The following is an 11,457-nucleotide window of genomic DNA, read 5'->3' on the forward strand; positions in this document are numbered from 1 at the left end:
TAGCAAAAAAAAAAAAAAAAACAATATAGTAAATTAGTAATAATACGTTCACTTCATCTGTCTATTCATGTGTGGTCCATTTAATGAATTTGGTTGTATTTTGACAATGATATAAAGGGGTTATTCAATTTCACAATTTAAACACTCTTCATCCATTTCATATTATTTAACTTATATCGATCTGATACATCCTTGAAAAAATATAATATGATTAACGATTCAATTTAATTTAAAAACAACGAGGATTGTGATAGAGTAATAAATATTATTTCATCCTTAATCGAAAGATCTCAAAAATGAATCCCTCTAAATATAAAACCGTCTTTATTTAAAAACATTTTAATTTTATAAAACTTCAATACATATTCGATCAAGATTATAATTTCGAAATAATTTAATCCATAAATCGAAGCATATCTTGTATTCAATGAAGCAAAATATAGACCACCTACCGTTTGATTTATTAGGCATAGCAGCTTATCTATATTTGGGTGTAAAAAGTCCACGTAAATAAATTTCTCATCATAGATTCAAAATTATTTTGTCTTTGGGCAGATAAGATTCACAAAAATTTAAAATAAGTGTTAGCTGCAAATATTACGTTTATTAGAAATTAATAAATATAATATATAATTTACTAAAATTATATATATATTAATTAAAATTCTCTTTAAAATTAAACATCAACATGAAGATGAAAAAATAAGGTATAACTGAAAAATATACTCTAATTTTATCTTGATTTTGTAAGATAACACTTTTTTGGGATATAAATATTTTTGCTAACGTAGGGAGCTGGGAGCAATATGTTAAGTAATAAGAGGGTTGTTTAGTTCATGGGCGAAGTTAATTCTTAGATTATAGTTTAAATTGGGACAAAATTAGGGGTGGACGTTCGGTATTCAGTTCGAAATTATTAAATTTCAGGTTTTAATTCGGTAATTGATAGTTAAAAGTAGATATCAAATATCAAAATTTTAAATTTTGGTTCAGTAATCGGTAAATTAAATTTTGGTTTGGTATGGTATTCTGTTAGACCGTATTGAAGTTGTTGCCGATTGTATTCCAAAGTTAATTACTATTTTTCCAATCATTTCTAAAAAAAATTTATGTGGATACACGATATAATAGAAGATCAATAAGTAAGAAGATATCAAGAAAAATAAATTGATACAACTAAAAGACATATATTTGGGTTGTTTATGTTCATTCTACTTTTTTCTTTGGACTTGTATTAATGAGTAATGAACATGTTGATACATGATTTTTATTAAGTAAATAATTCGGTATTCGGGAAATACCAAATATCAAATGGTACTAATGTCTCATATCAAATCCAAATTACCCGAATACCATTATTCTATAATTTTACTCCTGAATACCATACCGAATACCCAAGTACCAAATTATCAAAATATTTTATTTGATTCAATAATTCGATTTTCAGTATTTTATGTCCAGTCCTAGACAAAATAAGACTATTTTATCTTTAATCAAACAAAGTGCTCCTTCTGTTTCAATTGAATTATTCTGTTTTAATTTGATACTAAATTTTAAAAAGTAAAGTAAAATTTTGAATCTTGTAATCTTAAATTTAAAATAAAATATGTAAAATATGTCAAAATGTTCAATTCGCATATCTTTCTTGGTTGGATAAATAAATTTATTTTCAACAACCAAATTGCGATCCACTTTGTACGTTTGCTGAGTAGACCAGGCCTCTTGCTTTGATGACTTTGGAGTTTGGCCCTCCGTTGGCTTTAATCGAGGAAAACATGGATCGTGATTATAATAAAAAAAGATGCAGATGGCATCTCTTAGGAAAAAATAAAATAACCACCATTGAACTAATACTTGATACTTAGATAAAGAAGAAAATAGAAAAAAAATTCTCTATACGCTAATATCAACCAATAAATACAGCAACACTATAAACAATGAGACTTTCGTCTCATTTACTTTCCCGGTGAATCAATCCCTAAGAAACCCCCAAAAAGGCTTCCATCTAATGGGTACACGAAAATGATCAAAAGAATGAATGACCACTAGAGGAGGAATAGCGATAAAAATTAAGGGTGTGTTTGGTATGAAGGAAAACATTTTCTGTTTTCCAATTTTCTCATGTTTGGTTGGGTTAAATGTTTTGGAAAATGTTTTCCAAATCAACTCATTTTCCTCAAATTTAAGGAAAATGACTTCCCTTCAAAACTTAAGGAAAACATTTTCCAAAACTCTCTTCCAACTTCCAATTAAAAAAAAATTGTTGAAAAAATCAATTTATTTGGTCCCTACCCTCAAATCAGCCCCCCCAACCAACCCCCAAAAAAAATAATTTAAAGTTTGTTTTTAAATTCAATATTTTTACCCCACCCTCACCCCTACCCCCACCCCCTACCACCACCCCTCCCAAAAAAATATTAAAAGTTGTTTTTAAAAGATATTTCTAATTTCAAATTTTTATTTTTTTACACCCCCACCTCCTACCCTCGTCCCCCCCCCCCCCGCCCTACCAGCCCCCCCACCCCCAAAAAAAATTTTAAGTTTGTTTTTAAAAAATATTTTCGACTTCAAAATTTCATTTTTTCCGACCCTACCCTCGACCCCCCACCCACCCACCCACCCACGCCTACCAACCCCCCCCCCCACCCCCAAAAAAAATTTTAAGTTTGTTTTTTAAAAATATTTTCGATTTCAAAATTTCATTTTTTCCACCCCTACCCTCGACCCCCCCACCCCCCACCCACCCACCCACGCCTACCAACCCCCGCACCCCCACCCCCTACCAGCCCCCACCCCAAAAAAAAATTAAGTTTGTTTTTAAAAAATATTTTCAATTTCAGTAATTATTTTCTACTCTAATAAAAATAAAAGAAAATTTTCAAAAACATTTTTCATTCATAAACAAACACTAAAAATCTTTTTCGGAAAATATTTTCTACTCACCAACCAAACATAAGAAAATAAGTCAAAAATCAACTTATTTTCCAAGAAAACATTTTCTAGGAAAACATTTTCCTTCATACCAAACACACCCTAATTTCATACTACGTTTTCTATCCACAAGAAAAGAGATATTTCTTTTGATAAAAACTAAAAAAAGAAGAAGTTAAACAAACAAATTAAATGAACGAAATACATAATTTAATCTCAAAAAACCTTATCTATGTGAACCAAGTAACCCCTAACAAATTGTAAACATGGGATATGGGTCCCATTCATCCAAAACTAAAGTTAAACCGTCCAAATCAATTTTATGAATCTGTCAGCCTATCAATGCACTTATCTTTGGGCTTGGATTTGATGCTTTCGTGTTGAAAAGTCTCTACTTCTCATCTCTGATGCCCATCTCCTAATCTTTTAGAATTATAGAGTATGGAGCATGGGGTTCCTTGTCCTTTATCATCTAGTTGCTACAACATCAATGTATCAACATAATTTGGGAAACTAATACAAATTTCATTAGTGTAGGAGTTAATTACTTAGATATACACTAGTTTGTAATATTATGAATCTTATCAGATTTTGGTGCGTCCATGTTCAGATACATATATCTCGAGATATATATGAGGTCAAAATTAAGTGTAATGACTTCTAGACTGTATCCAATTGAATCCACATGTATTTGAGATACATAACAATCTCGCTCGTCACTCTCATGTGTATCTGTTATCCCAGATATATGTGAATTACACTAGGTACATATAAATACATGTACCTAGTGTGTATTTTGGAGTGATTCACATGCATCTGAGATACATGACTATCTCGCTCACATATCTTTTTTAGTGTATTTGATAACAAAAATGCATGTATCTAGGTTTTTATTCCGCTTTATTTGATAGAAAACTCTTAATTAATAATAAAATACGTAATTATTTTGAAATATAGATAAAATTAATATATTATAATATAGATATATGTCTAATAAAATATATTTTTTCATTTAATTTCATAAGTGAGATTTCAAATGAATGACCTATAAGTAACAAAAATATTTTTGACATACAAAAAATTAAGCATGCAAAGCAATTATCATTTACCTACTACTCTAGGTAAATACAAACTAGTCCCACTTCATTGAGGTGTAACATGTGAAAAAATGGCCCCATTTAAGGGTGTGCTTGCTTGTTTGGTATAAAAAAAGGAGAGGGAATATTAAATAATAAAACATGTTACATGTGCTAGGTTAATAAATAAAAAATTTATGCGATTAAGCAAATTTATTTTATGAAATTATTTACTATAGTCATAGTTTAAAGGGAAAAAGGACAAATATATCCTCGAACTACCGTAAATGGTATCTAAATACCCTCCGTTATACTTTTAGAACTCTGATGCCCCTACCGTCTAATTTTTGGAACGTGTATACCCTTTGGACTAACGGAGGGACATGTGTCACGATCTTAACAACCTATTCAAAATTTATTTAATTTTTACATCCAATTAAAAAAATTGACCCAAATAACAAAAAACCCACCCAAATAATTTTTGACCCGCACCGAAATAAATCTAATTTTTCCTTTCTTTTCTAGTCCAAGAACCAGTCACACAAAGAACTGCAACAACTCCATCTTCTCCGGCGAAGCTCCAGATACGAAACCATCTCTAACTGCTATCGAACCTAACCTCCCTCGCTCCAGCGAAATCAACGGGGTAGTGACTCTTAATCCACCATGAAACCTGACCACCACTCACCCATCTCTCCCTCACCGTTGCTCCAACAGCTCCGGCGAACCAAGCCAGTGACCATGGAATGGATTTATAGTCGCCAAACTCAATAAATTTTTTACATAGCTGAAACTTTGAAAAATGAAAATTGTAGGACTGAAAGCCAAGAAAAGAGATCTGTGAAAATCCAAAAATCAACAATACATTCAATAATCACACTACAATGAGAAATATAAAATAAAATCAGTCATAAATCAGACAAGAAAAATATGGGAGGATAGGGAACAAACATACCTCTAGCTCTCTTTACAGAGCTTCAACAATGGAGGTCAAGAAGATACTCCGTAACCCATAGCTAATCTGTGGCATGAGAATATTCTTAGATTCCAAAATGTACCACAAAAAAAAAGATTTATGGGTAAGCAAGAAGAAAAAAAGATGGAAAATTGCCTTTAACATCAGAAAAACCAAACTCAATTTCATCAAACTGAAAACCACCCAAAGTGCTGTATGGATGAGTTTCCAACTTTGTTTCTGTCCTTTATTCTGTTAAAAAAAAAGTTAGTGAATCTTACTAAATGTTGTGTTGATGAGAATATCTTAAATTGGAGTATATAAAATGAGATTTAACTAAAGAACAAAAGAAAATATCTAATGGATTCTCTGTTAGAAAGGAAAAGATTAGAGAAGATGGTCTATTGGGGTTTTGGTTATAATTTCGATGTGGGTCTAAAATTATTCGGGTGGTTCTTTTTATTATTCGGGTCAGTTTTTTAATTGAAGATAAAAATTAAATAAATTTTGGATAGATTGTTAAGATCGTGACACGTGTCCCTCCGTTAATCCAAAGGGTATACACACTCCAAAAATTAGACGGTAGGGGCATCAGAGTTCTAAAAGTATAACGGAGGGTATTTAGATACCATTTGCGATAGTTCGAGGGTATATTTGTACTTTTTCCCTAATTTAAATAGATTATCATTCCACATGTAGAAATTTGTCTACTTCTATATGCTTGGTAGCAATCTTGTTATATCAAATTATGCGTAATATCACGTGGAGTTGTCATCAAAATATAATTGAATTGCATCTATCAACAATATCACGTATAACTTAAAGAGTTTATTTTTCCTATTTTTTTCAGTAGAAAAGCGATCATTTCATTGTTCTAAGTTTTTAAAACCTTATTTTTTTTAAAAATAAATACTTTAGTTAACCAAACATGAATTTAATTATATTTTTCTCCATACCAAACACAATGTTTAAAGCTCCACTTTTAAGTCTTATTAAATTCATAACATGGACCGCAGTTAACTTAATTCTTTTGAGAATGGGCTAGTCTTGGATGGGACGTGGACCACAATTATATTGATATTAACCGATAACAAATTTAATAAAGATATATTTGAACATACGATACGAAATCATGATATAAAATTAGATGTTATGAAATCAAACTAAATAGAATTGATAATTGACTAGTGTGAGCTTAATAACTGAGTGATAATGCATGTTAAACATCTAAACATATATCACAAGAAAATACAAATAGCTATTGAAAACTAACAAAGTTGTAAAGCATGCTAAACAACTAAATAATATCACTTCATATCAAGAAACATGTAGAAAGTGTGAAATTGTGTAAAATCATAGGACCCTCACAAATCACAATCAAATGTTGATACTTCAAATTATTCTTTTGTTAGTATCGATTCGATTTTTCACTGTATAATTCTTTTTTTTCTTCTTAATTTCTATATATAATTATATATATAATTTAATATAGAGAAGTATTGACAACACCTTTAAATTAGGCGTAAATTATTAGTTTTATTTCCGAACTATTGACAACCTTAAAAACGTCCTTTTATTTGACTAACTGAATTTAAATACACCCCTAAATTCTCACCAAATTTAGGGGTGTTTTCAACACTTCACTCGACTTTTTATTATGAGCCATATGTCATATGAGAGTTTGATACCACTTGCTATGTCATGTGGCAGATCATGGATATGATCGAGTATATATCAAAGTTTAGTTAGTCAAGTAGAAGAGTATTTTTAAGACTGTCAATAGTTCACGAACGAAACTAATAATGACATAATACATAAACATGACCCTTAACTTGGCTTCAGCTGACAACTATGACTTTTAACTTTGGGTGTACACAAATAGACTTAAACTTGCAAAAAATTGAATAAATAGACACATTTGTCATCCATGTCAATTTTGTGTCTTACGTGTATTATGTCATGTATGACAAGTGTGTTTACTTGTTTAATTTTATACAAGTTTAAATGTCGTACACACTCAAAGTTGGAAGGCATAGTTGTCTGTCGAAGTCAAGTTAAATGTCATGTTTATGTATTATGTCAATAATAATTTGCACCAAGTTCAGAATATTTTTAACCCTTCTCTCATAAATATATATTAATAGAAAAACACATTCAACTTTAATTTGGGGGTAAATACACGAGTTATTAAAGAATTTAATCAAACACATTGTTTGCAGAAGAATTATTGAATTCATTTTACTAGTCGAATAGTAGAATCACATATTTATGAAAAGGAACCATTATTGAGCGACGTATCACAAATCCACCAACTCTTGCTCAGATAGTGATATCAAATCCCCGGTTACTATTGCGTTTATTGATTCAATGGAAGCAACGGCACAGAATGCCCAACAACACCCTGGTTCATTTCATCGAGTTGATAGCTGGTTAGAGTTATGCAAGTATTAGTAATGTTGACACGTATTATTTTATGCAGGATTAATTTCTTCAAAACTTATATATTTATTAGTCATGCAAGTTTCAAAATTGTCAACTAACCAAACATTATATTAATTTTATACTACCAAATAACTTATTTCTTATCTATCTATCAGATAATGTTGTATAAGTTATACAAAAAGTAATATATATATATATATATATATATATATGTATATGTATAACTTATTTTTTATCCATCTACCAAATGACTTAGGGTTACAACATTACACTTTGCTTAACTAACTGAACTTAAATACCTCCAATCTTGAAACATAAGTGAAATACACTCTTGAATTTTTGTGAAGTTTAGGAGTATTTTTAATTCTTTTTTCGAGCTTTATTAAGAGTTTCATAATCTTATAAGAGTATGAGACTACTTGCTATGTCATTTGACAGAACGGGGTGAATTTGAATTTAGTTAGTTAACTATAGAGTTGTTCTTAAGACTGCCAATAATTCGAGGACAAAACTAATAAATTTATGATAAATTTAACGATGTTTTCAATACTTGTCTTGATTTTTTTTTCCAAAGTCTATTAGAGGACGGACTACAAGAGAACAAAACCAAAGAGGCTGCGGGTGACAACTTTTTTATATACCGTATATATTTAGAAAGATGTTAAAACATTTTAGAACAAATTAGTTTTCCAATTAATATTTTGTAGAGAAATTATTTAATCGATTAATTAAGATTTATCAATTTAAAGAGTATGTGAACTTTCAATAAAGGTTAATTTGATTACATTGTTCGAAGGATGAAGCCTCAAGGAATTTCAATGAATCCATTGGTAAAAACGACATTTATGAACTCGAGGTCATGACTAATGATCTCGATTACGGCAATAAAATGGATGTCAATATCATGTTGGATTACCCGAGTGAAAAATGATACATATTCAGAGGTCCAGAGCTTCGAAAAAATTGTGGACACCAATAAAGAAAATAATGTTGTTGATGAAGTTGACGATATTACAATATCGTCAGAACCAACTATGCGTAAGGAAACACTTATCGCGTCTTCACAATTTTTTGGTGCAATTCAAGAAGACAACACCGAAACTTTTGAATGAGAAAAGTTAGAGATGAGTTTCAACTAAATTTAAATTTTAACAAAATACAAAAAAACACTAGAATCATATTTCACTGAATTGTCTTAGATATTTTTATAAATTTAAAGAATTATCAATTTATAATAGTGATGAGACCATATTTTTATATAGGCGCCTTTCGAAAATATATGTATTTAGATTGAGTTACGATCTCAACCTGTGATTTGGAAGTTCTAGCCAGAGAGCTTGATCTATGTAAGGATATGATCTAATTATGATATCGAAATCAGTGATTTTTTCCACTAGCTTCAATCGGGACTAAAGAAAAATATTATCTTATAGAGCTTATTAATTTAGAGAGATTCTACTGTATTATTATTTACTATTTATATAAGTATATTATTTACTATATCTTGTACTTCAATTACACCACAATTTTATCTTAATTACCGTTGTTTTTTTCTTTTCATGAATGTTTTCTATAATATTTTGTCATAACTCATAGCATATCTTCACTTCTATTATTATTTTTTATCTGCTTTGAATTTTTTTTTTCTTGAGTCGAAAACATTTGTCAGAAACAGTCTTTCGGTCAAAATTGATGTCGGATCTAACTAGATTCTTGCTAAATTACAAATTCTTGTGAGTTTAATGTCCAACTCTTCGAGTCATTTTATTATTTGTATAACCACGTACATTTGCGTGTAGTAAAATAAATCAGTCTCTTTATGAAAAAGAGTAACATTTAATTAACTTACCACAATCTCCTTCATCCTTAACATCAACAATAACACTTTTTCTTCATCCTTAACATCAACAATAACACTTTTTCTCAAGTCAACTGATTCCGGCAAGTTATCCCCAACTTTAGGAAGATACCGATCGTTTTTGTTCTTCAACAACTTTCTCCGGTCACCGGAACTTTTAGCACCCAAGTAAATCAACTTGTACTCCTCATTAGTCAGATCGGTGAATTTCGTTAATCCTAGCTTATAACTCTGATTCAGAACAGAATTATGTTCATCTATGTATTTCAAGTTATCTTTAAAGATCTGAAATCTGTTGTCCTTTTCGTCTAAGGCATTGTACGATTTTTCGTGCTTAATTAGCCACGACTCGTACAATGCCGCGACTTCATCGTCGATTCGACGATAAATATAGGATAAAGTGGAGAAGATGAGCATTAGAGATATGGTGAGAGTTGAGCTGTGTGATGCCATAATTAGTATGACCTTCCTTTCACTTTTATGTGTACACTAAATAAAAAATTTATTTTCACTTTTATTTGATATACGAAAACATGTGGTTCACTTTAAACGTTTACTAAGTAAACCTTTTTTGATTGGATAAACAAAATCAACTTATAAACTAAAATTTGACACTTAGATAGAGGAGAAAGTAGAAAGAAAATCATTATAAGCTATTATCATCCAATGAATTCATTGCAACACCACAAACAATGAGTCTTCTATCTCGCTTATCTACCCGACAAATCGATCCCTAGGAAACCTTCGAAAGGACTGTTGTTCAATGTGTACACAAAAGTGATAAAAAAAAATGAATGATCACTGGAGTGGAAAAGCAATATAAATTGGTTCCATACGATATTTTCTATCTTCTTAATGAGAATATTTTTTTGAAATAGACAAAAAAAAAATAGAACAAACATATTGAAACGATGAAAATACATAAACATAATCTCGAAATATCCATGTCATCTTTTGACCCAAGCAACTTGTAAACATGAGATATGGGTCCCATTCATCCAAAATTACAGTGAAACAGTCCAAAATAATTTTTTGGCCCGTTTATCACGTCCATTAAGAAAAAATAATGAAACTAGACAAAATTAACAATTTATTTATGAAAAATAATTTTAAAAATATTCTAAAAAAAAGTACTAATATGTTATTTTTATAAGGGAAAAGGGTCAAAAATGCCCTTAAACTATGTGAAAGGAACAAAAATGCCCTCCGTTTATAGTTTGGCTCAAAAATGCCCTTAGCGTTAATACTTTGGTTCAAAAATGCCCTTAAACTATATGAAAGGAACAAAAATGTCATCCGTTTGTAGTTTGGTCCAAAAATGCCCTTACCGTTAATATTTTGGTCCAAAATTGCCCTTATTGTTATTTAATGGGTAAAATATGCTCATTTTTCAAATAAATATTTTTTTTAACACATTCTTTTCTAATAATGTTTTTTTTTTTAAATTAGCAAATGTTTATCCTACTTCAATTTAGAAAAAAATAAAAAATGAAAATATTTCTTATTTTTTATCGTTATATAAATATAAATTAATGATGGATATACTATAATCTTATATATGACATATATTATATGTCCAAAGGGTACATGACGTTATTCTATTTTAATTGATAAAATGAGATTAAGAAGAAAAAAAATATTTCCTACCTTTTTATTTGTTAAAGTGATATTAGAAGAAAGAAAATAAGAATAGTGTTCTTCAATAATATTTTAATTAGGACGAAGATGTGTTTAAAAAGAAAAAATATATATTTATTCGGAAGAGGGCATTTTTGACCCATTTTGTAACTATAGGGGCATTTCTGGACCAAAGTATTGACGGTAAGGGCATTTTTGAGCCAAACTATAAAGGGATGGCATTTTTGTTCCTTTCACATAGTTTAAGGGCATTTTTGAACCAAAGTATTAACGCTAAGGGCATTTTTGAGCCAAACTATAAATGAAGGGCATTTTTGTTCCTTTCACATAGTTTAAGGGCATTTTTGACCCTTTTCCCTTTTTATAATAAACTTTTTCCCTCCCTCCCTTACCTCTCTCTTGCCCTCTCCTCTCTCTGTGTACCCTTCCCCTCTCTTCCTTCAATTGTATTTGTATTTGTACGAATATAATACGCTTTCATCCTCTCTGTCAAATGTATTTATATTCAATCAAAGAGAGGATGAACATAGTTATCTTCGTTGTATTAAAAAGAAAGT

The 11,457-nt window shown here is 30.1% G+C and overlaps 1 protein-coding gene across 1 annotated transcript; it reads right to left on the bottom strand.

The window, feature by feature from the left end:
- Positions 1-4,605: 4,605 nt before the first annotated feature.
- Positions 4,606-9,715, bottom strand: LOC125820354 (probable cysteine protease RDL2). The gene is made up of 2 exons (XM_049499788.1): positions 9,254-9,715; positions 4,606-4,773 (listed from the first exon to the last, which is right to left on the bottom strand). The coding sequence occupies exons 1-2, from the start codon at positions 9,713-9,715 to the stop codon at positions 4,606-4,608; spliced, it is 630 nt and encodes a 209-aa protein (XP_049355745.1).
- Positions 9,716-11,457: the final 1,742 nt, after the last annotated feature.

This window comes from Solanum verrucosum, unplaced genomic scaffold (genome assembly GCF_900185275.1).
Source record: "Solanum verrucosum unplaced genomic scaffold, falcon-dt-bn FXZP01000229.1, whole genome shotgun sequence".
Classification (NCBI taxonomy): Eukaryota; Viridiplantae; Streptophyta; class Magnoliopsida; order Solanales; family Solanaceae; genus Solanum; species Solanum verrucosum.

What these genes read in the sequence shown, in the direction of transcription:
- LOC125820354 (XM_049499788.1), bottom strand. Translation starts at nt 9,715, where the DNA reads ATGGCATCACACAGCTCAACTCTCACCATATCTCTAATGCTCATCTTC. An exon ending in TAAGGATGAAGGAGATTGTG is followed by an intron (nt 4,774 to 9,253) that starts GTAAGTTAATTA and finishes AAATTTATTGAG; the next exon opens with TTTGGCGACTATAAATCCAT.